At 38.0% G+C, this 26,761-nt stretch overlaps 2 protein-coding genes and 1 long non-coding RNA gene across 3 annotated transcripts in view; 2 read left to right on the top strand and 1 right to left on the bottom strand.

Annotated features, from left to right (window-relative positions):
* Positions 1-26,761, bottom strand: part of LOC129437104 (uncharacterized) — an 86,451-nt gene that overhangs the window by 35,330 nt on the left and 24,360 nt on the right. The gene's annotated exons all lie outside the window — the stretch shown is intronic.
* LOC141349221 (uncharacterized) lies at positions 3,930-23,403 on the top strand. Its single transcript, XM_073863021.1, has 5 exons — positions 3,930-4,105; positions 4,274-4,370; positions 14,907-22,818; positions 22,974-23,237; positions 23,330-23,403. Exons 2-3 carry the CDS (start codon positions 4,275-4,277, stop codon positions 21,774-21,776), a joined length of 6,966 nt encoding a protein of 2,321 aa, XP_073719122.1. The 5' UTR covers positions 3,930-4,105; position 4,274; the 3' UTR covers positions 21,777-22,818; positions 22,974-23,237; positions 23,330-23,403.
* Positions 23,525-24,850, top strand: LOC141361400 (uncharacterized). The gene is made up of 4 exons (XR_012367452.1): positions 23,525-23,679; positions 23,833-24,096; positions 24,191-24,273; positions 24,505-24,850. It is a non-coding gene; the product is annotated as an uncharacterized lncRNA (long non-coding RNA).

The raw sequence follows: 26,761 nt of genomic DNA on the forward strand, positions 1-26,761 counted from the left end.
AAAAAAAAACTGAATAGATGGAATTGGTTTATTATGGTTGTATTTGCCTACAAACAAACGAAAATGTTTTGAATGAGAAAATGGTCCACAGCGCCACGACGTGATTAATTTGGGTTAATGTGTTTTTACGCCTCAAATGTGTCTCATTATTAAACACAAGCCACACTTTTCTCTGAAATTCATCACTGAAACGCCAATAACCAACTACCTTGGGATTTGAGCATCATCTATGCGTTTTTGTGGCGTAACATCAGGTATTTATTTTCCGAAAAAAATCTCAGGTTTAAGTTGTGTATGACTTTATGCTACGCTGCACAGACATTTCGGTCATTGACGACAACGTTCCGTGAAAGCGATAGGATGACAGATTGATTCGCCTTGTTCTCGCGATGCTGTGATGTCACATAATGATCGGTCTGCACAGTAGGCTACTGCATTAAGTCAAACACAACTAATATAACTAGAACCGTGTAAAATTCACAAAAGATGTTACACCGTTATACTTGCCCTTGGTGTTAATGTTAGTCCCTACTTACTATTAAATACAGAGAAATCCATTTAGGAACTTAGATGAAGATGGGGAGCAATACACACATACATTTATTTAATTAATTAATTTTTAATTAAGTTTTAGTTGATAGGTAATACAGGGTAATACAATTCAAATGATTAAATAAATGTTCAATACTTATTATAAATGTAAAAAATCACCACAGGGCTAATTGAAATAGTTCACGGATTCGATTGGCTGTAAAATTCTAAACTGGCTGCTGATTGGTTGTACGTCGAACTTCCTCAGATGCATCCGAGGAAAACGTCCCTTTCTCTTGCTGAGGTGAGTAACTTAAAGGCCTTTGTTTTTCAAAGATGCTGTTTTATAAGTCAAGTGTAGCTATTCATTTTGATTTATGTCGTTATTTTTTACTTTAAATGTAGGCGATATTATTATATAAGGAATAATTAACGACTGGGCGTACATTTTTTTTTAAATGCACACTTAATGTGTTAATGCTGCAAGACGCGAAGCATTTTCAAATAATTCAACGGCCTAACAGTTATAACTTTAACGTTACCTCGGTTAACACAGATATGTTATTGCCCATAGATAATGAATTGATAAAGCATTAACGTCATCTACCACTAACGTTGGCCATTTGTATAAAAAATATGTTTAGTTGATATTATGGTTTTAGCTATTTGCTGTGTTTTAAAATGCCATAAATGGTAGGTTATGTGCTACCTATTAATATACTAAATCGTGTGAAAAGTGTAATTATGGCAAAAGTGAAATTTACAATTAAGTTATTAGTTTAGATTGTGGTCGGTTCGTTTTGCATCAATGGCCGGCGCATTATCTGTAAAGGGAGACGTTCTCTGAACTTCACAAGACCAAATGAGGAGTTTCTTTTTACCTAAGAACTATGCCAGCTCGATTTCATGAATGTTGTGCATGTTGCAGAAAACAGATGACCGTTACAGTATTGTTTACATCATGAAATTGTTCGGTATTTCAACATCTCAACGTCCGCGCGTTCAACATATTAAATGATTCAAAAACAAACGAGTCTTTTAAATCGATTCGTTTTAATGAACGATTGAAACAATGACGATTGAACGAAGCGAATAAGAGCTCGGTGAATCAATCGGAGATCAGTGAGTGAACCGCATAACGGAGAAAATGAAAGAGCTTATCTCAGCATTTAATAAGAATAATTACTGTAGTAAGACTTAGCGTAAATATTGCAAATGGCTCTGTGTGCCCGTCAGTCATCACCAAAGACTTCAGAATACTGCAAAAGATTATAATAAACTGTAAATGAAAAGCTTATATTTCATTTGATTTTAAAGAGTAACTAAACCCTAAACCTACTTTTTTTAGTTAATGATCTGTAAAAATGATGCTTTATTAGTGCTGTTTATTGATTTTAGTACGTTTTTTGACATTTGGGTATAAAGTGTTTCAATACTACAATATATGATGTAAAAACGTCTGAGTGCTGCCCTCTTCAGGTTGAAGGGTGGCTACTGCAGTTAAAATTTTCTATTGGATGTTGGGTCCAAAAAATAACTTGTGCCGTAAGCAGATTCAAGCTTACCACGCCCTTGTTACGATCTCACCACACACTAGTTCGTCCCCTCTATCTCCGTTGGGATCTGCCCACTTTTCTTGCATTTTTTCAAATATTGCCAGTGGGTGGAGTCAACGCTCTGACCAGGGCTGCGTTCAGCCCCGACAAAACGTTGCACAACGTTTATTAAACTGAAACGGTGATGCATTGAACACCCTGTTGTGATGACGCAAGAGTTGCAACTACGGTAGCTGAGAGGCCATTCTTTGTGTTCTTTTTTAAATGTTTCTGAAGCCTGATGAAATCATTATAAATGTGTGTTTAATACTGTAAAATACCCTCGATGTTACAGTCACTGACCTTGCCGTCCAAAATGGAAGACAACATTCCATCTTGAACCCATTGAGCGAGCTGTCTCTTTACTATCGCATGGTTTGATACATCTTGCAGCTGATTGGGCCGACATTTCTGACACACCCACCAAACAAGAGAAAACGCTTCTAAAACCTGTTGCATTCCGTTGCACACCGTTTCAAGGAAACATGTTGTTCAACCCGGAAACCGTAGCAAAACGTTGCGCACCGGTGTGAGATTGAACGTGCCCCAGGGGTTTAGTTATGCTTTAAACATATGTGCTGTTTATTAACTCTAAACGAACACATAAGCTGATACATTATTGATGTTGATAATTAAATGTTTTATAAACTAAACTGTTAATAATTGCCAGTTTCTCCAATTACTTAAAGGCGGAGTCCATGATGTTTGAAAGCCAATGTTGATATTTGAAATCACCTAAACAAACACGCCCCTACCCCAATAGAATCTGGACCTTCTGTTGATAGACCCGCCCCACACATACGCAATCCGGCATTTTATTTGATTTGATTGGCTATAAGTGTGTTTTGGTAGACGGCCCGTCTAATTTTCCAAAGCGTTTTTCAAACATCGTGGACTCCGCCTTTAATTATTAAACTTAAAAAATATGTAAAGCATGTGGTTGAACCATGGTACGCATGTGCATCAGGAGAGCACCAACACCACTTCATTTTGAGCCAAGGAAACACCTCTTCAGTGACTGAATATTCTGTCATGATGAACAGTAAAGTTGAGATATAACTTATAAAGTTAATTTTGAAAGCTTAGGCAGCTTCAATTGAGTTTAATGGGGATTTTGCGAGCTAGCAGTACTAATTTTAGTAAGTACCACTTTGAAGTTAAAGGGCTTCAGTAATGTAAAATAAATGTGTTCCCTTTCTGTATATAATTTGTTTCTACTCAATAAGCCTATAGTTGAGTTTTATGTGTGACTGTTTTCTGTGTTTTAGAATACTGATTTATGATCGATTATTCCTGCATTTGAAGGTATTAATTTATTTTGTGACATGGCCACAAATTCAAAAATCTACAGACTGCCATTACTTAACATGGATGTTATGCATAGCTGACTTGAGTTTCATTGTGTTATCTTTGTTTGTTTTTTAGCTGTACTGATTGAAATACTACTTTGGCTGCACTTTTATCTTGGTAAGTGTTGGTGAATTTTTAAGCAATGAAATTGTTATGACCTTACCACTATGATTATAGTTCTTGTGACTTAATATATCCTTTTCTTTTTCAGGTTCCTTGTGTTTTGGCTTTATTACAGAGAGCACTTCATATTTATACTTACATTAAGACTGTTTCTGTTCTTGTACCTACTCTGTTTCTGCCTTCATTTTAATAAGACAATTTATTTATCCTATAGATTTAGATTAGTTAGTTAGATAGATTAGATTATAGATTAGTTTAGATATAGATCAGTTTTATATATAACTATATATATATACATTTTGTTTTCTTCATTTTTTAGTTCTCTTTGTTTACACTTTAATTTAAATCTTTACTATACTTTTTGTTCTATTTGAAAAAAAACTTGTATTTAAATAAAATTACGCATACTGTTTCATTGTTTTTAAACTGTTTTTCTCTTTCTAAGGCTACTATACAGGTTTTATTTTTGCAGGTTCAACAGGTGTTACATCAGGGGAAATTTCCAGGTATGTGCATATTGGAGTGTCCTGTTAAAATAAATTTGACTAAAGAATAAATGTATTTCTTTGTGTCTATTAGCTAAAATTACTTTTTAAACTTGAGAGTAAAGTCACTACTTTTAGAAGTTAAGTCAGTTTTGTAAGTTAGTCAGATATATTTTTTATATTTTTAAGGATGCCACGGAAAGGAAAGCGGTCTCAGGCTCAGAAGATGCGTTGGAGAAAGGTGGACCTGGCGGATGTACAGACCATACTCTCCAGGACCAACAAGGTACTAACATCTTTCTTTGGGTTAATAACATGCTGCTTTGGCTGGAAAAAAATTGTACCATACTGAAATTGCGATAAAATGTAAGGTGATAATAATTAGGCTCTGGACATTTTCAATTGATTTTGAATTTGACCTACTGCCACAGCTTATCACATGTCAGAAATAAGTAAGCTTGTTACTAGGGGTTCACCGAAATTTTGGCGATCAAAAATTGCATTATTAGTTTAGAAAAAAATGCAAAAAAATGCAAGCTGTAAATAAATGTCCCCCCCCAATTACTGACCAAACATTTGGGTTTTTCCCTTCCCTACTCCCCTAGAAGCATGCACTCACACTGTACTTTTATTGATCCTAGCCTGGGCGTGTTTTCGTCATTAGGATGTTTTGAACAAATTAGGAAGTAAAGCACTCCAGTGTTTCCCCTACCATTATATAAGGGGGGCGCCCCGCCTTCCTTACGGCTCGACCCGCCCCCCTTGTAGGTCAAGTAAATTTGATTAGATTTTTTTTGAAGCGCCATAGAACAATTATTTTATTAAACAAACTAAACAGCCCTCAAGTAATATGTTATTTATCTCATTTCCACGATGGCATGTCTTTTCTGTCTGTGTTTGCGCGTTTACAATTATCCAATTGAGTTCGCACAGTAATATTTTACTCTTCGGCTTAATTTACTGCGCATGCTCTCTCTCTCGTGTTGTGTGCAGCGCGCACCCCTCTCCCATAACTGAAAAGGTGACGGTGTTTTCAAAGTCCGTTCCTCCGTATACTTTCTTTTTTGCGTAAACATCAACAGTCACGGATGTTACTGACAGAAGACGACTGAGGTTATCATGACTTTCCCACACACACGCGCGCATTCTCTCCCTCTCTTATATGCTGTATATGCCCACGCTGCGCACGTGTTTTGTAGTAACTCTGTGTAACAGTAACATTGTATGCTGTCATATTGCGTGTGTGAGTGTGAGAGAGAGAGAGAGAGAGAGACAAGAATGGTGCCCACGTTGAGAAAATTTAATAGAAGACTAAAGTATGTATGTCACTCATCTAATTACAGTATGTTAACTGGATAACACTGGATATAACTCATTGTATTTTGATAAAATAATGTATTTTAATTACACAAAACAAACCTAACTATAGTGATTGATTTACTAGCTGCTGACCAGCATAGGGAATCTTTATGGCTAATTTCTAAGACATGTTGCTGATACAGTACTTTGTGTTGTAAATTTTTTTGTTAATTAAGACTTTTGGGGTATCTTATGCCTAGAATTATTCAAGGAGGTTGATTCTTTTAACTTCCTTTATGTACAACATGTAAAAAGACAAGATTCTAGCAATGTCAAGATTGAATGCCTGACAGGATATTTTCACAGATTAACACACTTCACATCTCTGGCATAGACTACAGTATTTAAAATAGCATATATGCATTAGTTATATTTTCAATTGAATTTATAAAGCCATTCCCGCAAAGATTTTAGGTTAACTATAGTCTATAGAAGAGAGTAAGTGTGTGTCGACTTGAAGTGGAGTGGGGCGTGGGGGCGTGGCATCACAATAGTGTCTCTCCATCGTGATGTCAGTCAACCATCACAATGGACGATGATATCGTCCATCAGCACAAACCTAATTACTGGTATTTAGAACGGGCAACGTCAGAACCTGCTGACAGCTTCAGTACAATCGTGTTTTGATACAGATGATGCATTAACCACAGCACTGTTTACAGAAGTTTCCAAAAGCGTATGTCTTCACTAAAGTTGTTAAATACAATTTACCATCTATTTGCTGAAATGCCCACATCGTTCGCACACTCAATGTAAACATTTCTACTATTCAACACGCAGGTTTCGACTTTCCCCAGTTCAGTTCTGTTTGAAGTGACCACAAGCAGCACGCCTCAAAAGAAAAAACAACAAAATACTGTGGATATGAAGTCATTTTTTACAAATATAACACTGAGCTTGCCGCTCTGCATTTTAGAGGTAACTTCAGCTTTCTCATGAAGTTTAATCTGTATTTTGATACTGATGTGTGAATGATATCTTACGGGTAAGATATCTCTTTAAAAAAAATTAAATAAACGTATTTAAATCTTTTTAAAATTGACTTTTGCAAATAACCTTTGTCAAATTTATAGAAGTATTTGTTTATATTAATTAACTAGAGCTTAAACAGTTTTATTTTTTAACTAACAACTAAAAAAAGATTTATAACTAACAAATATATTGCTCATTCATTGTTCGTTAATGTTAGTTAATACATTTAAATGATAACCAAATTTTAAATGTTTTTTTTTTGTGATATGTTTTTTCTTTATGATGCAGCACTGCTGTGAACTTATTTGTCTTTTCTAGATTTACAATGTCCTGACTAAAACATTTTAAACACACATTTAAATAGTAAGCGGCATGTAAGCATGGTTCAAAAGGAGAGATGTCAATTGCGTGACCACTCACCTTCATCTGCCTCCATAAAAACCTTGTGATGCGCGCCTCAGAGTTACATGAATGTCCAAGCTGCACACGTGACAGATCAACTACTAAGCAATATAATGACATGTGAGAGGGCTGTCTGTCATTGCGCACCAGTACAGTGATTTCATATGTCCTTACAAAATCAGCATGTCCCAAGCATGTTGGAAAGATGCAGTAGTTGTTCCAGTTCCTAAGACAAGCTGCCCCAAAGCACTGAATGACTTCAGGCCTATCGCACTGACATCTATTGTCATGAAAACTTTTGAAAAACTAGTGAGAAACGAAATTTTAAAGACGGTAGAATCTGATCTTGACCAATATCAATTTGCCTATAGGCCACACAGAGGTGTTGAGGATGCCACAGTCACTCTCATGAATATGCTTTTTAAACATTTGGAAGGGAAGGGAACTCATGCTCAGCTTTTATTTATAGATTTCTCATCTGCTTTTAACACAATTCAACCACACATTTTAATAGAAAGACTCGTACAGCAATTTGATCTAAGTAAAAATCTTGTTGGTTGGGTTTTAGATTTTTAAATAATAGAACACAAAGAGTGTGAGTCAATGGAGCACTGTCTGATCAGATATGCTCTTCTACTGGGTCCCCCCAGGGCTGTGTTCTGTCTCCTCTTCTGTTTATCCTTTATACTAACATGTGTCGTAGCAGCAGGGAAGACAGATTTATTTTAAAGTATGCAGATGATTCTGTCATCGTAAGTCTGCTACAAGGAAATGAAACGGGTCATGGTCCAGTTGTCCAGGAGTTTGTAGATTGTTGTGATGGGTCTTTTCTACAGATGAATATTTCTAAAACAAAAAATATGTGTATAGACTTTAGGAAACTCCCCAGGGCTAAGGAAACTACCAGCATAAAGGGTCAGACAGTGGAGTGTGTCAATAAATACAAATATCTTGGGACTATCATTGATGATAAACTAAGTTTTGAAGCAAATTGTGAGTCTGTGTGGGAAATCAGCATCTATACTGTCTGAGAAAACTTTCCTCTTTCCATATTAATAGAAAGATGCTCACTATGTTCTACCGCTGTTTTATTGAATCTGTCATTTCTTTTAGTCTGGTGTCTTGGTCTAGTAACCTACCTCTAAAAAACAAGAACTCCTTGAACCAAATCGTGAGGTGGGCTAGTAGGCTGATTGGAGAGACACAGTTGAATTTAGAATCCCTACACAGTAGGCAGCTACAGAAGCTAGTTGGGACGATCTTAGAGGATGGATCCCACCCACTATATGGTGAATTTCAGCCTCTTCCATCAGGCCGCAGATATAAAATGCCTGTTTGCAAAACTAAAAGATACAGAGGCAGTTTTGTTCCCTCAGCTATTAGAATGTTAAATAGCACTTAGGCTACTATTAAAATTAAAACCAAATTTAATGACAGCTTTCCTCATGTATTTTATGTATTTATTTATTGCTAATTTTGACTCTTATAGTTTCCTGTAATTTTTAAAATACATCCTTTTTTGTATATCAGTTACGGGAACTGATATTAATAATATGATGTATATTTTTATCTATTTATCTGTATCCTTGTCTGAACCACTCGTATTATTGTTATGTCACTGTTTTTTGTCAATGTTGCCTTAGTGTGTGTATCTGTGTAAATCAGGGGTCTTCAACGTTTTTTAGGTCAGGGACCCCTTAGATGAGAGAGGCATGGAGCAGGGACCCCCTGATACTAAATGTGTAAAACTGATATTTAAGTAATCATTAAGGTACGAGAGGCTGCCTTTTATTAGGCACAACGCAAAGTGGAGTAAAGTACAACTATTGACCAATCAGAATCAAGGACTGGAACTGTTTTATAAATAGAACCATATTGTCACACAGCCATACTAAGACAGTACATTGGCACTATTATGCTGTTGTTGTACATGCATAATTTTTTTGTTAAAGTACATTTAGTTTTAATATGAATATAATAATAATATGAATATGAATATAATAATAATAATAAAATATTATTTTAAGGTATTTGCAGTGTAATAGACTTTCATTTTACTGTGAATTGGACAAGGGCTTTCAGTTTATAAAGATGACTGATCATGGTGAATGGCACATAGACTCTCTATTCTGGTGGGGATAGAGGTTGTGCTACTTTATAATTAAGAGGTTTGTTTCCTTTCTCGTGTATCGTCATTGTCACGAGTTTGAGTAACGCAGGTTTATTTTCTGCATAGCTTCATATCAGACTCTGGAGAATACATGCATTGAGTCCGCGCGCATCTCTTTGGGGCAACTTTTTGAGAGACGGATTTCAACCTGACTATGAATCTTGCACAAAGCACCATCACGGTGCGCGTTTCATAAATTTTTAAATGCGAGCGATAGTTTTGTCAAAGTTTATAATGCAGACGCGGTGTGGTGTCATTTGCCTGTTGAGTTAGCGCTTTAAATCTGAACCGCGTGAAACAGCTGTCCAAGTTCAGAAATATAACTTAGATGAGACAATATCGCACTGATTCTAAAATAACTCTCTGAAAGAAAGACTAGAGGTCGACCGATATGCTTTTTCTCTGGCCGATGCCGATGCCGATTTTTTAGAAATCAGGGCAGCCGATGGCCGATATGTTTGGCCGATTTTCTATATGTACATAATAATCAAAATGTTCTCATCATTATTAGCAGATATTTTAAATGCAAAAATGTCACAATTTAAGTCAAAGTATTTAAAAATACATGACTGGTCTTTCTGAAGAGTTTTACAACCTCCTCTGCACCATGCATTTATCAGACACAGATATTACCTGACACTATGCTGTCATAATCTTTGATCAGTTTTTTACCATGGCTTTTATTGCTTTGTAGGATAAAATCCTTATTTGGTAGACCTGATAAAATATTTATTCATCATAAAGTTAACATAGTAAATGACATGTCTATGGTTTTTAGTTGAGATTGTTATTTAGGGCAAATCTTTCTAAACACATTTACATTCTCATTTCTGAGACGCTATAAGTGACTGATTGTGCTGACAGTGACGTCTTGTGAGTTTAGTGTTGGGACAGATCTGTTGTTTCAACCGTTCATTCAAACGAATCCGTTCAAAGGAGTCAGTTCGCGAATCGGACGCGCTGTGTTGTAATCCAGGCTGAGCAGCGCAAAACTGTAAACAAAGTGTTACTGTAACAACACGAAAAACATTTCCTTTGTGGATATGATTTGGTCTTCCGACCTTCGCCATCGAGTCAGTTTTGTTTTGAGTAATAAAAGCAGGGAGACAGAAAGCGTGCACGCGCGGCTCTTCTCTCTCTGTCACGCAAACAAAACTCATCATTACTCATTAATCACATGAAATGAGCCTAATCTTTGCACGGACAGTGCACCGCGAGACATAAGCCCGTCGCGCTGTTGTACTGGCTGCTTAATTCGCGCGATCCACCATCATTTAGTAAAGCTGTTTGTGAACAAGGCATGGCTGCACACACACGAGACGGGAGCGATCTGCTTGCAGCAAGAGGCAGCAGCGTCACGAGTTCTACAACAGCGCTTAGGTGCCCGCAGATGCGCCTGCCTATTAATCGGCCTAATTTTGCAGCAAAATCGGCCAAAGCCGATTTTTAAAAATATGCCAAAAATCGGCCAATTAATCGACCTCTAATCATCATCATTTATATTAAACAAGATAAAGGTCATTCCTAAATGTTTGTGTGCGTGTGTAATAATTAGTCCCTATATTGCCTCCCCGAATATAAGACGACCCCCCATTTTCCAAATGTATTTTTGGGTTTTCACCAAAAAATAATTTTATTTTAATTTTTTATTATCTCTCTCTCTGTCTCTGCATCTCACGCATTCACCTCTCTCTCTCTCTCTCTCTCTCTCTCTCTCTCTCTCTCTCTCTCTCTCTCTCTCTCTCTCTCTCTCTCTCTCTCTCTCTCTGCAAGTTTTAGTTAACTGTGAACGTGCAGCGTTTTAATTCAGTTAAACACAGATTTTATGTTGCTGCTCTAATTTTAAATGCATATTAGAAGGGAGCGCTGTTTTTTTCTTAACGGGTTGCTTTTCAGACACTATTTCAGATGAATTCCGTTGTGCTTTCCCCCGTGAATTTTTCTATAGCGCGAATATAAGACGACACCCTATTTTTTGTACCTATTTTTAGGACAAAAAAACTTGTCTGATATTCCGGTATACTACAATGTCAGCTTGCTTATCCCTTTACCTGCACTTTTTAAATCTTTCCATCAAGCTACATCAAACCATTTTCAATCATCAGTTGCTGCCTGCCTTCTAAAACCTACTATTTAGCGATCTAAATCCATTATGTGACTCGTTAATGCTGCGGCTGAATGACAGTCTGCAACGCACACTTGGCGTCAGTGAATTTCACACACGTATAAAAGAAAAGCGAACTTTTATGCACAAGCTACGTTTGATACTTTTTCTCTATGTCTAAATGTTCACTCCCCGCAAGTCTAACTTTCATTTTACAATGCAGGGACTGTAACCAGAGATATGCTAGTTATAAATACAGTAATCATTACTTTATTTAGGCAGAATAAGTTCGTTGTGGTTTCCAAGCTCGTTAACGTTAGCGGTCTTCCACTGATACTGGCATTAGCAGGTCTATGACGAGACATAATTTAGCAAAGAATAACGTCACACTGCAAAATGTAAAACATACATTTTCAATATAACAGGCTAAGGAGAGATGATACGTATCATTGCTTTAACTGTCACGCTATTAAAGAAATACTTCAGTCGCATTGTCAAAAGTTAAAAGGACAGTCAGTCAACGTAACATTACTAGGTAATTCCGCTTCACTCTCAGCTTATTTAACAGCAGCAAAACTGGACATGATTGTCACAAATTTTGTCATGCTTATTTGAGTTAAGAGAACTGATTGGGATGTTCTTTTAATTGTTATTCAAGCAATGTATGTCTCGTGACCAACTCACCATCAACTAAACCGCTGTCGTCTTTGCCCTGGTCTGGCTGAAATCAGCAGGTTGCAGGATGTGTGACGCGTTACACACGAGTGTTGACTACAGGGTAGTTGTAAAGTGCCCTCTGGTGGACAAACTATACAATGGCAACACTCATGACATGGTTGAAGGCTGTTTCGTCCGTGTTCCTTTATTTATTTTTTTTAATATTCGTTTATCGGCCATTATGATTGCCGATATGAATAGTTTAAAAAATGCCTAATATCGGCCGATAATATCGGCCTGCCGATATATCGGTCGGGCTCTAAGAAAGACACACATGCCTATAAGATTTACCTGTTTTATGATGCCTTTTCTGTCGCTACTGCTGCTTCCTGAGTGTACATTTATAATCTTCAGATATTTTATTTTGGTCCGCTTGGTTAACTGAACGCGCACTTTCGCGGCCACGAACGTGCACAACTTAAAGGGGACATGTAACGTTTTATGTACATATATTTTACGTTTTTAGCAAAAAATAACTTGTGGTCAAACATCATTTGGCGGACCCCCTGCAGTTCCGTTGCGGACCCCCTGGGGGCCGCGGACCCCCGGTTGAAGACCCATGGTGTAAATAATCCATTCTTTTTACCTGCAACCAAAATCTACCCTCGGGTACAAATAAAGTTACCTTACCCGCCTTACCTTACCAAACAACTCAGAATTAAAAAAAACACAGACTTGACATTACGATGGATCCCAGTGTTTAGAGATCACTTTTCGTCTGGCTTTTTTCAAAACAATCGCATCCTAATGACGAAAGAGTGCCCGGGCTCGGATCGATAAAAGTACAGTGTGAGTGCATGCCTCTGGAGGAGTAGGGAGGGAGGACAATCACGCTGGGGCATGGTTTGGTTTAGATAATATTAGTGCGCCCTTATTTAGACTTGGAGCAGTTACAATTGCCATCTTCAGTTCCCTGTAAGCATTTAAAAAACTTTTTTGTCTGGTTTTCATCTGGTTGACTCGACATATTTCCTGCAGCGCGCTCTCTGTCTGCTAGTGTTCATCTGTATGTGATGCAAGTGTTTGTTTGTGTGTGTGTGTGTGTGATAATTGGGATAATTGTAAACGTGCAAACACAGACAGAAAAGACATGCCATTGTGGAAATAAGATAAATAACATTACTAAAGGACTATTTATGAAAGAAAATCAAATCAAATTTATTTTACCTTCAAGGGGGGCAGACCGATCCATTAGAAGGGGGGTGCCCCCCTTATATAATGGTAGGGGAAACACTGTACTCGTAAATTCATTGTGGTAAATTCATGGTAATTGACCAAAATTACTATGTGAAAGAGGCTAGTGTTAGTTCATAGTGCATAAAACATATAAGGCCCTATTTTAATGATCTAAGCGCATTGTCTAAAGCGAACAGAGCAACGTTTAAATGGGCGTGTCCGAATCCACTTTTGCTAATTTAATGATGGGAAAAATGATTTGTGCACCGAGCGCATGGTCGAAAAGGGTTGGTTCTATTTTTTAATGAGTAATGGGATTATTTTGGGCGTAACGTGCAATAAACCAACGAGAGTCTCAGCTCTAACCCCCTTTAAAAGCCAGTTGTGCTGGCGCTATGTCTAATCCCTATTTAAATGACGGACTTTGTAAACTGAAAAACTAAGCGGAGCAAGAAGATCCCCAGTTTAAGATTAATGTTAAATAATTGTGTTATTTTTCACTTGTATTGAAATTTTTATTTTTTATTAAAATATTTAAAACCTGTTTTCTTTTAGTCATGGAAGTAAAAAAGCAGGCTTTTAATTGCTTTAAATATATGGCTATCCAATATCATCAAAAAATAATTTACAAGTTTTGTACTCTAAAAATACTTTATTTGTAACAAACATGAGATGAAGAATTTACAAACAGCTCTCCGCACGTTTCAGTTTTTTTAAGCATTACTTAAAAATGTTTCTCATTTCACCATATCCACAGGTACAGAGTCATCATATACAATAAATCCGTAGGGTAGCATTTAAAAAAACATTTAAAAACAGATGCATTTGTTTAAAGCAAAGCATTTATTTACTTACCAGGCTACAGGTGAAGCAGTTTTTTACGCCTTTTGACATCTCATAATTATGCTGCGTTCCAGGCAACCTGTAACCCGTAACTCACGACTTCAAAACCACGAGTCACGACTCTGAACTGGGAGTACATCGATCTAGTACGAGTTCACGAGTGGGAAGTCACGGGTTTGACTGCCGTTCCAGTGCACTTTCACCGGTAGAAGGTTGTAAAAACACGAGTTACAGGCTGCCTGGAACGCATAGAGTCGTAAGTCGTGGTTTTGAAGTCGTAACTCACGGGTTTAAAAACCTGCCTGGAACGCAGCAATAGTCCTCATTTATGTCCAAGAGACTCAATAATAATCTTTTACATTCAATCCTTTAATCTTTCATATTTAAATGCGTTTTTGTGCTGCTGCGCATTCATGTATATATACATCAATAGCCTCTTTCACATAGTAATTTTGGTCAATTACCATGAATTTACCAGTAAAGCGATTCCCCTATATATTATAAATATACACCCTTTTCACCCCTGATGAGTTTGCACCCCTGAAGTACAGACAGACAAGTTATAGCAAATGTACTTAAGTCTTCCATCAGCGGCTTATGTTGAGAAATTAAGTCAGCGTAGTTAAAATGATTAAAATGTTCTGTTTCCCTTTCTAAATATTCTTGACAATATTTAGAATTCTTGGCCAATTACAGTGTAGGGGTTCAGTTCAGGATGCAGGATCTAGATAGAGTTTTAGAGGAGGGGGATGCTTATCAATTAATTATGGTTTTATTTTTTTCTGTTGGCATTTGTTTGGCTCTAAACATCCTTGGTTGTCATTTAATATGGTGAGATTATGCACATGCAAATTGAAATAATATAGTATAAATTTGCACTTATACCATGGTATGCCTGAATACTTGATTCTGACTGGCTTGAAGGTGTGCAGCAAAACCACACACAGGTAGCATGTAACCTTACTAACACAGTTGCATATTGGAATCTCTCAGCTTCGTAAGGCTCTGTAGAGAGATGAACACAGTGAATGTAATTCATGCACTCACAGCATACTAATTCCATTTATTATTACTTGCAGGATGAACAAGCAAGCATCACTGCTGCTGTAGCTCAGGTATCTGACAGACTACATGATAGTGCACCCAGAGTTTTGTCTGTGCAGGCATCCCATTGCCAAAGTGATGTAAGGTATGACACATTCTCAAGAAATCATCAGTGCACATGTGTAGATCTAATTTTCTTGGCCAACCACAGTGAAGGGGTTCAGTTCATGATGCAGGATCTTGATAGAGTTTTAGAGGAGGGGGATGCTTTGTATGTTGGTGTTAAAATGCAGCTTATGCATGAACAAAGATTTGTTCAGGACCATATGGCTATGGAGGACGTACCACTGAATGTTTCAACGTTTACCCAAACATACCGTGTGCAGAAGTCTGAAATCAAGATGGGATACCTCAGAGCCAAAGGGGACCCTGACACAGAAGCATGGTATATTCCCCTTACTGAAAGACTGCAGTGCCTATCAACTGATGTTAGCCACGCGCTGCTCATTGTTTCTTTGGAGTGCATTGCTCTGTTCAGAGACAGATCTGGAAGATACGGATACTTTGATTCACACTCAAGGACTGCTGAAGGTTTGCGCCATCCTACTGGTGATGGAACTGCTGTTATGTTAACTTTTACTCACCTAAGTGACATGATTGACAGAATTCTCAGGGTCTTCCAGGATCATGCTGATAATGCCAGCTATGAATTTATGTCTGTGTCATTTGAAACAGAGCAACTTTCTGGCGAACAGACAGCACCATCAACATCTATACAAGTCTCACAAATCAGTTTGGCTCTTCCAAAACCCAGCAACATTTCTAAAACCAATGTTCCACCAATTCATGTTTTTAAAGGAGCAGAAAACCAACAGGTGATTAAAACAAATAAGCTGCGGAGAAGAAAAGAAATGCGGAAAATAACTGCACATCAAAAACAACAATTAGAACCTAAGGACAGAACTGCATCTCAAGAAGTCAGAAAATCAAAAAAAAGAAAATATGAAAAAGAGCGATATGCCACTTGTTTAAAATATCAAATGAAGAAAAAGGAGGCTATAAATGAACGATATAACCAAGATCCACAATTCAGGAAGAAAATCCAACAGTACATGACCCGAAGGTATAACACATGTGCTGTCGCTCAAACAAAGAAGAAAGAGTACATGCTCAGGAGGTACCAAACTAATGTTCTATTCCAGTCAAAGAAAAAAAAGTACATGGTGAGGAGGTACAACACGGATACTGTCTTTCAAAGTGAAATGAAAGAATACATGAAGCGGAGGTACAACATGGATACTGTCTTTCAAAAGAAGATGAAAGAGTACATGGCAAGGAGGTACAACAAGGATACTGCTTTTCAGAAGAAGATGAAAGAGTACATGGTGAGGAGGTACAACAAGGATACTGCTTTTCAGAAGAAGATGAAAGAGTACATGGTTAAAAGATATGCAGATGACCCACAGTTTAGAGCGCGTCACATCTTAAGATGTACCTTGTTCAAAAGACAGAAATGTGTCAGTGATGTTGCATACCATGTTTATCATAAATTGCAATGTGCACTTCGAATCAAAAGGAAATATAAACTTCACATCAGTTCCAGACCGGAAACACCTCAGCCTGTGGTCAGCAAAGTAATGCAAAGTGCCATAGATGCATTCAGATGTAACATTCAGCAAGGCCCCACACATGTCTGCACAGTCTGTCACAGAGCTATGTTTCCAAATCAAGTCAGGGTCTGTAACAGAAGGAGTTACATTAAAAATCCACATATTTTGGCATCTTGCTTAACCGGGCAATATGTTCACATTTGTGACCGTAGCTGCAGAGATTCTTGTGTGGTTTCAGAACAAAGAAGAAAGGAATGGATTTGCCATACTTGTGATAGCCATCTGAAGAGAGGAAGCATGTCTTCAATTGCTGTGGCAAACAAACTTGAATTGGCACACATCCCTGCAGAATTACTGGAATTAAATGTGCTCGAACGTCAACTCATCGCCAAAATTGTACCGTTTGCAAAAATTGTTGCACTGCCTAAAGGACAACAAAGAGCAGTGCATGGGGCGGTTGTGTGTGTGCCGTCTGAGGTGGAAAAGACGGTGAATTGTTTACCAAGACATAGTAATGAGTCGCAGTTACTACAGGTAAAGCTTAAAAGACACGTCCAATTTAAAGGATACCAGCATTTTCACACTGTGAATATGCACAACGTCGTTGCAGCTTTATTAAAGCTAAAAGCGATTCACTCTGAATACAAGGATATCTCCATAAGTGAAAATTCAATACTTGAAAGTCACCTTGATGAGGAAATTGAGACAGAACAGCAACAAGACGTCAGTGTTGCTGAGGAGAATGAGCAACATGTGAGTGAAGAGGAACAGGATGAACTTAGACCTGGCCTTACCTTGGACACATGTATGCAGCCACCTGACATCGGCCAGGAGATTTTATCATATGGCGAGGGAATATTCAGCATTGCACCTGCTCAGGGAAAAAAACCTGTTGGATTTTTCAAAATCCCAAAGCTGGAAGCCATGGCGTTCCCTGTTCAGTTCCCTACTGGACATAACACAATTGATGAGGCAAGAGAAAAAGCATTGTCACCAAGTATGTATTTCAATGCGAGATTGTTCTCTGTGGATACACGGTTTGCAAGAGACCAGAGTTACCTTTTCTTTGCACAGTTTGCGACAGAAACACATCTGGCCAGGAACAGCATGACTGTCCAGTTGCGGAAAGGCAAACCTATAACAAGAGATGGCAGAAGAATTTCCAACAGGTTGCTTCAAGATAACCATGAGGTTGAAAGACTGGTGCACAACAAAGATGCCACACGGTTCATGCAACCCCTGAGAGGTTCGCCATCTTACTGGGAGAAAACACTAAGAGATCTACAAGCCATGATCAGGCAGTTGGGAACACCAACTTTCTTTTGCACATTCAGTGCGGCCGAAATGCGATGGCCTGAAGTAATTACGGCAATCAAGGCTCAGCAAGGGGAAGACGTCGTTTTTTCAGAGCTTGACTGGATGACAAAATGTGAAATCCTTCGAAGTAACCCTGTTACTGTAATGCGGATGTTTGAGAAACGAGTGGATGCGCTAATGACTCACCTGCTTTTGTCACCTGCCCAACCCATTGGTAAGGTTGAAGATTACTTTTACAGAGTTGAGTTTCAAGCAAGAGGAAGCCCACATATACATCTGCTTGCATGGGTAAAGGATGCACCCGAGTTCGAAAGTGATTCTGATGAAGTTGTTTGTGGCTTTATTGATCGCTACATAACATGCAGGCTCCCTGATTCCACGACTGATCCTGAACTTCATCAGATTGTTACAGAGGTTCAGCTTCACAGCAGAAAACACTCCAAGTCATGCAAGAAAGGAAATGTGTTGTGTAGGTTTGGGTTCCCTAAATTACCAATGTCTGACACCACAATAACTCGTCCACGACCACAGCGACCTGAAGAAGAGGAAACTGAAGAGGATAGCCATCAAGACAGAAGAAGCTCAAGGTCAGATGCTGTTCGAAAAGCAATGAGTGATGCTAGGACGAAACTCAAACCTTTGTGGGATTTGCTGAATGATCCCCAAGCCACCTTTGAAAACTTGCCTGAACTACTGTCAAAATGTAATTTGTCCATGGAGGATTACATGAAGTACACCAGGGAGTTGTCCACTTCAAGTGTGATCTTGCTAAAGCGTGATCCAAAGGAGGTTTGGGTGAATGGATACAATCCAGATTTGCTGAGGGCATGGAATGCTAACATGGACATTCAGTATATACTTGACCCTTACAGTTGCATCATGTATATGTTGTCCTACATTTCCAAGCCAGAGCATGAAATGAACGAGATGCTAAAGAACGTGATCAAAGCAGTGCGTGAAACAGATGTGAACGAAGAGGATGAAATGAAGCACATTATGCAAGCCTATTCGAAGCACAGACAAGTGAGCTCGCAGGAGTCTGTTGCACGAACGTGCAGCCTACCAATGAAGAAGTGTTCGCGAAGTGTTGTGTTTATACCAACGGATGACGATGCTCTGAAGATGAGTCTGCCCCTGAGTGTCCTACTGCACAAAAATCCAGATTCAGAGGATGTTTGGATGTCGGGAATAATAGATAAATACAGAGCAAGGCCTCAAACACCGGAGTTTGAAAAGATATGTCTGGCAGACTTTGTGTCAAATTACCGCATTGTGTACAGTCAGCAAACTAAGGGAAAGAATGTACAACGTCTGCTCAATGATATGGGATTTGTTCAGAAAAGATCTGTCGGTAAGGCTGCCGTTATTCGATATGCACGGTTTTCGGAGGAGAAACAACCGGAAAAGTTTTACGGAAGATTAGTGAAACTTTATGTGCCACATCGTTTCAATGCCCAGCTAAAACCTCCAACATTTCCAACGTATGAGCAGTTTTACAAAAGTGCATTTGTGGAACTTCCTTCCCACCCTGGTGTCCGAATGCCTGTATGCGCAATAGTGAAAGCACACCAGGAGAAATTCGAAAAACACAGTGAAGAAGTGGACAAAGCAATTGAACAGTTGCAGCAACAAGGCCCATCTGAGAATGCTTGGACAGCTTTTGCCCCTGAAGCTGAAGTGGATAATTTAGAGTGCATTGCAGAACGAGAAGATGTCAATCATGATGAAGAGGATGAGCAAGATGATGTACCGGAATACCAGATTCTTCTTGAAGATGGAGATGGAGTCGTTCCTCGGATAAAGGCACCACAGATGAGTGTTGAATTTGTCAGGAAGATGTTTCAAAGTCTAAATGAGACACAGGCAGCAATATTCTACATTGTCCGTCAGTGGTGTCAGAAGCGTGTCTGGGGACATAATCCGGAACAGTTTTTTTACTTCGTGTCAGGTGGTGCTGGTTGTGGAAAATCACATGACATTAAGTGCATATATACGGAAGCAACCAAGATTCTAAGACAACTGCCTCGACTTCAGGAGGAAGGGGATCTCTCTGTGCCTACAGTGATTTTGAGTGCATTTACAGGAACAGCAGCATTCAATATATCTTGTAAAACACTGCATTCCATTTTAAAACTGCCAAGGAACTTAAAGCCACCTTATCAAGGACTTGGAAATGCTCTAGATGAAGTACGAGCAGAATTATGCAGTGTGGAAATTCTCATCATTGATGAAGTGTCCATGATTTCGAAGGATCTTTTCGCCTATGTAAACTGGAGACTTCAACAGATCAGAGGCAGCAAGAAAGCATTTGGAGGAATCTCTGTTCTCGCTGTAGGAGACTTTTTCCAACTACCACCTCTCGGTAAAGCCAAACCGCTCTGTGTGTATGAAGATGATGTTCTGGACTTCTGGAAGGACAGTTTTCAAATAATTACCCTTACAGAGATCATGCGTCAAAAGGAGGACCTTGCCTTTGCTGAGCTTTTAAATCGACTGCGAGTGAGGCAGAAGACTGATGTTCTTAGAGAAGAAGACCGAGTTCTGTTACTCCAAGCTGTAAAGAACCCAGAAGACTGCCCTCATGATGCTCTGCACATATTTGCAACCAACAAGGAAGTTCACATGCACAATACTAAAACAATACAGGCTATTCACACTGACATCATAACCATTGATGCCGAAGACTACAGGAAAGACCCAAGAACAGGAGTGATGAAAAGACAGAAGAAACCTGTCACCGGAAAGAAGGATGACTTGCTGGATTCTATACAAGTTGCAGTGGGAGCTCGTATAATGGTGACAAGGAATCTGGATGTTGAAGATGGAATTGTAAATGGATGTTTTGGTCAGATTGTTAACATTGTCACTAAAACAAGAGATGGAATCTCCACTGTACACATGCTAGGACTTCAGCTCGACAATCCAAATGCAGGTCTGAAACACCGCAGAAGAGTGGAAGGTGAAGATGACAACTCTGTATATATTGAGAGATCTGAAGAAAGTCTGAGGAAAGGAACAGTTCGTCGTCAATTTCCCATCAAGCTCGCTTATGCCTGCACAGCTCACAAAGTTCAAGGTATGACAATGCAGTCTGCCGTAGTGTCACTGAAGAAGATTTTCGAACCTGGAATGGCCTATGTTGCCCTCAGCCGAACGACGTCGCTTTCTGGATTACATATTACAGACTTCGTTGAAAAGAAGATTTATGCTGATCCTGAAATCACAGCATCGTTGCAGAACATGAGAAAAGTGACATTCGAAGGAATCATGCCACTTTTGCAACACATAAGGGAAATCAACCAGGACCAAACACTTAAAATAGTTCACCACAACACGGAAGGACTGTCATCTCACATCGAGGATATCAGATGCCATCATGAGCTACTTTTATCGGATATTCTTTGCATAACGGAAAGTCACTTGTCTGGCTCATGTATTCCACAACATCTCCAGTTGGAAGGATACAAGATGTTTGCACGGAATAGACATGTCTCCTACTCAACCCATGCAGAAATGGCAAAGAAAGACGGTGGTGGAGTTGCAATATTTTGCAAAGAAGATATTCAAGCTCAGTCCAGACAGTACATCCAAAGTGTCACAGACCTGGAGTTTGTTGTCATCAAAATCGACACCCCAATGTGTGCAACAATTGCTGCAGTGTACAGGCCACCAAACTACAGTCTTGAAAAATTCTTGCCGAATTTAAGGGGCCTACTTGATTATCTGGACATCGTAGACAAACATCCTGTAATCATCAGTGGAGACTTTAACGAGGACCTCTTATCTGCTGGAAGAAAGGCTATACTGGAGATGTTTCAATCCAAGGGATATACACAGCTAATCACATCAGCTACAACTGAGAAGCACACACTACTGGATCACATATACATCTCACATCCGGACTTGTGTCTTCAGTCAGGTGTGTTACAGAGCTATTACAGTTACCACAATCCTGTGTACTGTATATTGCAAAAATGACATTCTGTGGTTGGCCAATATTGTTGTGTTTTTGCCATACGGAATCCTGGGCATCGACTACACATTAACTTTCTTCAGGCTCTGTGGTGCTGGACGTGCATAATGTGGTGGTTATGATTGTGGTGTTTCGACAGACGGAATGATGGGCAATAAGTATTAAAAGTTGTAATAGGGCTCTGACAGCCTTAGCCAATGGGTTGACTCGAATGGTTGTGCACTAATTGTTTTGTTGTTATGCCATACGAAACCGGGGGCCACTGAACCTGCATTAACGACGACAGTGGGGGCTCACTGACAGCCTTAGCCAACGGGTTGGTGCGTATGGTCGCATTGTTTTGTTGTCTTGCATTGTGTTGACATGCCATACAAAACCGGGGGCCACTGAACCTGCATTAACGACGACAGTGGGGGCTCACTGACAGCCTTAGCCAACGGGTTGGTGCGTATGGTTGTGTTGTTTTGTTTTCTTGCATTGTGTTATCATGCCATACAAAACCGGGGGCCACTGAACCTGCATTAACGACGACAGTGGGGGCTCACTGACAGCCTTAGCCAACGGGTTGGTGCGTATGGTCGCGTTGTTTTGTTGTCTTGCGTTGTGTTGACATGCCATACAAAACCGGGGGCCACTGAACCTGCATTAACGACGACAGTGGGGGCTCACTGACAGCCTTAGCCAACGGGTTGGTGCGTATGGTCGTGTTGTTTTGTTGTCTTGCATTGTGTTATCATGCCATACAAAACCGGGGGCCACTGAACCTGCATTAACGACGACAGTGGGGGCTCACTGACAGCCTTAGCCAACGGGTTGGTGCGTATGGTTGTGTTGCAATGAGATTGTGGCATCTATGGTCATTTAACAGTGTTATGACAGTGAGCTACAAAGCAGGTACAGCAGCAGGAAGGATGAAGGAGTAATGTGGCAGCTCGAGGGAGGACACTAGGAAGTAAAGGCGGCGGCAGCAGCAGCAGCATACAGGATGCAGTGAGGATTAGTGTGGCAACTCCAGGGAGGACACAGACAGTGAGAGCAACAGCGGCAGTAAGTCATAAATGATAGTAAGGTAAAGTTAGAAATAGTAAGACACTGTTGTGATGTATTTGCTTTGTGTTCAGTTTGTGACAATGTGTAATCGTTTTTTTTTATTTGCAGTCCCCTGCTGTTCTGTTATTATTAATATGTGCTCTTTTGTAAAGTTGCAGGAAGAATTTTGAGACGATAGCAGTCCTGTCCGACAATGGATATGAGTGTGCAATATACCATCTAAAGCTAAGTGTTTTAAGAACTTTCTTCAGTCACTGTACTACTGCACATCGTAACTACTTTTGAATGAATATTTTAAGCTAATTCTGATTTTGATGTTTTTCAGGAAGCGCCAGGTCAGAATGTCTGAGAAGATCAAGTGTGCTACAACACCGATAATGACAAGCAGGATACATTGGAAAGCTGGATTTATTTTAGTAAGTTGTAACTTTTATTTATTTGTTTTGTTTGTTTGTTAGTATATGTGTATTTTGTGACCCCATTATTCAATTGTTGATTTCATGGCTAGATAATGTGACCAAACCCATTTGGCATTGAGGACAATACTGAAGACTAAAGAAGCAAAGGAAGAAGCAGTCTCAGGTAAGTGTCAATACTACTGGTAAAGTCTAGTGTTTCAGTGCATTTTATCATACAATGTGTTTGTTCAGAGGCATGTGCTTTGATTTGAAAACCAAGTGTTAAAGTCTATCATGGTTCTCATAAGAAAGAGTGGCTGAAGGAGGAAGGAGTAATGTGGCGGCTCGAGGGAGGACACTAGGAAGTAAAGGCGGCGGCAGCAGCAGCAGCATACAAGATGCAGTGAGGATTAGTGTCGCAACTCCAGGGAGGACACAGACAGTGAGAGGAACAGCGGCAGTAAGTCATAAATTACAGTAAGGTAAAGTTAGAAGTAGTAAGACACTGTTGTGATGTATTTGCTTTGTGTTCAATTTGTGACAATGTGTACTAGATGTTTTATTTGCAGTCCCCTGCTATTCTGTTATTATTAATATGTGCTCTTCTGCAAAGTTGCAGGAAGAATTTTGAGACGATAGCAGTCCTATCCAACAATGAATATGAGTGTGCAATATACCATCTAAAGCTAAGTGTTTTAAGAACTTGCTTCAGTCACTGTACTACTGCACATTGTAACTACCTTTGGAGGAATATTTTAAGCTAATTCTGATTTTGATGTTTTTCAGGAAGCGTAAGGTCAGAATGTCTGAGAAGATCAAGTGCGCTACAACACCGATAATGACAAGCAGGATACATTGGAAAGCTGGATTTCTTTAAGTAAGTTGAAACTTTTATTTATTTATTTTTTTGTTTGTTGTAAGTATATATCTATTTAGTAACCCCATTATTCATTTATTGGTTTCATGGCTAGATAATGTGACCAAACCCATTTGGCATTTAGGACAATACTGAAGACTAAAAAACCAAATGAAGAACCACATTGAAGCAGTAGAGGTAAGTGTCAACACTACTGGTAAAGTCTAGTGTTTTAGTGCATTTTATCATACAATGTGTTGTTCAAAGGCATGTGCTTGAGGTTAAAACCAAGACAGTGTTAAAGTGTATAATGTTTCTTGCAAGACATGTATCTGACCTTAACTTAATGCTCTGTCAGTTTTGCAGAATCAAAACAATTTAAATAAATACACTAATATGATCCTCTCTGTTTTACCTTCTCTACCTCAGGGTGTCCAGCCTGTATGCAATGTCAGATCCAGCGGAGAGATGTCGGGAGCTGCTTCACTACACCGCTCATTGCATTAATTAATTTCATTTTATTTAAAATGTAGTTTTATCATATTAAATAATTGGTTTCTATATATAGATATAGATATATAGATATTAAAATATAAAATATTAGTTTAATATAATAATTGGTTTCAATATATAGATATAGATATATAGATATTAAAATATAAAATATTAGTTTCATATAATAATTGGTTTCAATATATAGATATAGATATATAGATATTAAAATATAAAATATTAGTTTAATATAATACTTGGTTTCAATATATAGATATAGATATTAAAATCTAAAATATTAGTTTAATATAATAATTGGTTTCAATTTATAGATATTAAAATATAAAATATGAGTTTAATATAATATTTGGTTTTTAATATATAGATATTAAAATCTAAAATATTAGTTTAATATAATAATTAGTATCAATATATAGATATATAGATTTTAAAATATAAAGTATTAGTTTAATATAATAATTAGTATCAATATATAGATATATAGATATTAAAATATAAAATATTAGTTTAATATAATCATTGGTTTATATATATATATATATATATATATATATATATATATATATATATAAAAATATATATATATATATATAGCAAAATATAAATATTAGTTAAAATAGGAATGTTATTAATAATGTGTACGCCATGCCAGAAGAGGATGGGCAGCCCCCTGCTGAGTCTGGTTCCTCTCAAGGTTTTTTTATTTCCTTTTTGGTTTTTTCCTTGCCACTGTCGCCACAGGCTTGCTCACTGGGGGTGTTGTGCCAAATCCTGTGTCCCTCTCATGTCTCTGCCAACTAGGGTTTTCAAAACAACAGTTTGCAAGTCGATACAAATATTTATTTATTAATTGAAATTATAAAAATATAAATAACCAGGGCCCCACAATTAATTATAAATAAAAATGTAATCATGTTAAAAGCCCCTCTGGTTTTCTGAAATGACAGGACTTTACTCTTATTACTTATTACTTTATTATACCTACGTTGTAATAAACCAAATCGTGAACAGTAATAGAGTATTTTAAAATATTTTTGAAAACAACATGCAGAAGGTTAACAATAATCCCAACAAATTTTTACCGGTATTATCCCAAAATAAGAACTTGTGTTAGAATTTTTGAAAGTGAAAAAAATTTGAGTTTTGAAAAAAGAATTTAAAGCAAAAATTATTGTGTTAAACAAGTTAACAAATAAGGTGGTTACTACACATATAGGTATATAATTTTTCTCCGTGTATATTGTATTAATTCAACAGTAAAGTATTAGAAATTGAAGAATTTAAAGCAAAATTATTATTCTGTTAAAGAAGTTAACAAATAAGTTAGTTACCACACATATATAGGTATATCATTTTCTACTAGTAAAAGTATATTGTTGCCACTGTAAAGTAATTGTTCCTTTTTCACACGTAGTAAAAATTGGTAAAATGTATATTTAAATGTAAAAATTATATTTAAATGTGAGCTATTACAACATTTTAGGATCTAGCTGTGCATTTAGGTGGGATTTGGCACAACAGGCGTTTTCTAAATCTTTTAATAAATTTGTTGAATTGGCACATCAAGTGTTTTTGTCTTTATTGAAACCTCTTGAATGGCACATTAAAAATGTGTTCTTGTGAACTTCACAGAATGTCCAAGGGGTACTCCAGAAAGCAAGGTTAACTTACCCTCACATATATGTATTTGTATGTGCATATTTTTCATTTAAATTTAATTTAATGGCAGGAACTAATGATTCCAAAAAAAATAATAATACATGAGTTTAATTTATTGACAAGGAAACTGCTGTTAAAAGCATCAGATCTACTGTAGTATGTTTATTATTCTCTCGACTCTTTACGGCAGTTAATACAAAAATTTGCCACAAAAACCTGCATTTACATATGGGCTGTGGGTAGCATGCAAGAGGTTCATTCGAAGTTGCCACGTATAGTATGTTTTAGTTTATAGTGGTTTATAGTAAGTTGGTGATTGTATATCAACAGTGCAAACATATTTGTGTGCATTTTATTTTGTGATTTCACCGAAACAAATAGAAATTGCTCAAGTGGCGTGTCATTGCTCAGCAACCACGAGCATCAAGAAAGGAAGACCCTGCATGATTTCAGAAACACATTCCTGCACCGGATGACCAACTGGAGATAGGCTGGCATTTCTATTATATTCATT

The sequence above is a fragment of the Misgurnus anguillicaudatus genome, chromosome 24, assembly GCF_027580225.2.
Source record: "Misgurnus anguillicaudatus chromosome 24, ASM2758022v2, whole genome shotgun sequence".
In the NCBI taxonomy this organism is placed as follows: Eukaryota; Metazoa; Chordata; class Actinopteri; order Cypriniformes; family Cobitidae; genus Misgurnus; species Misgurnus anguillicaudatus.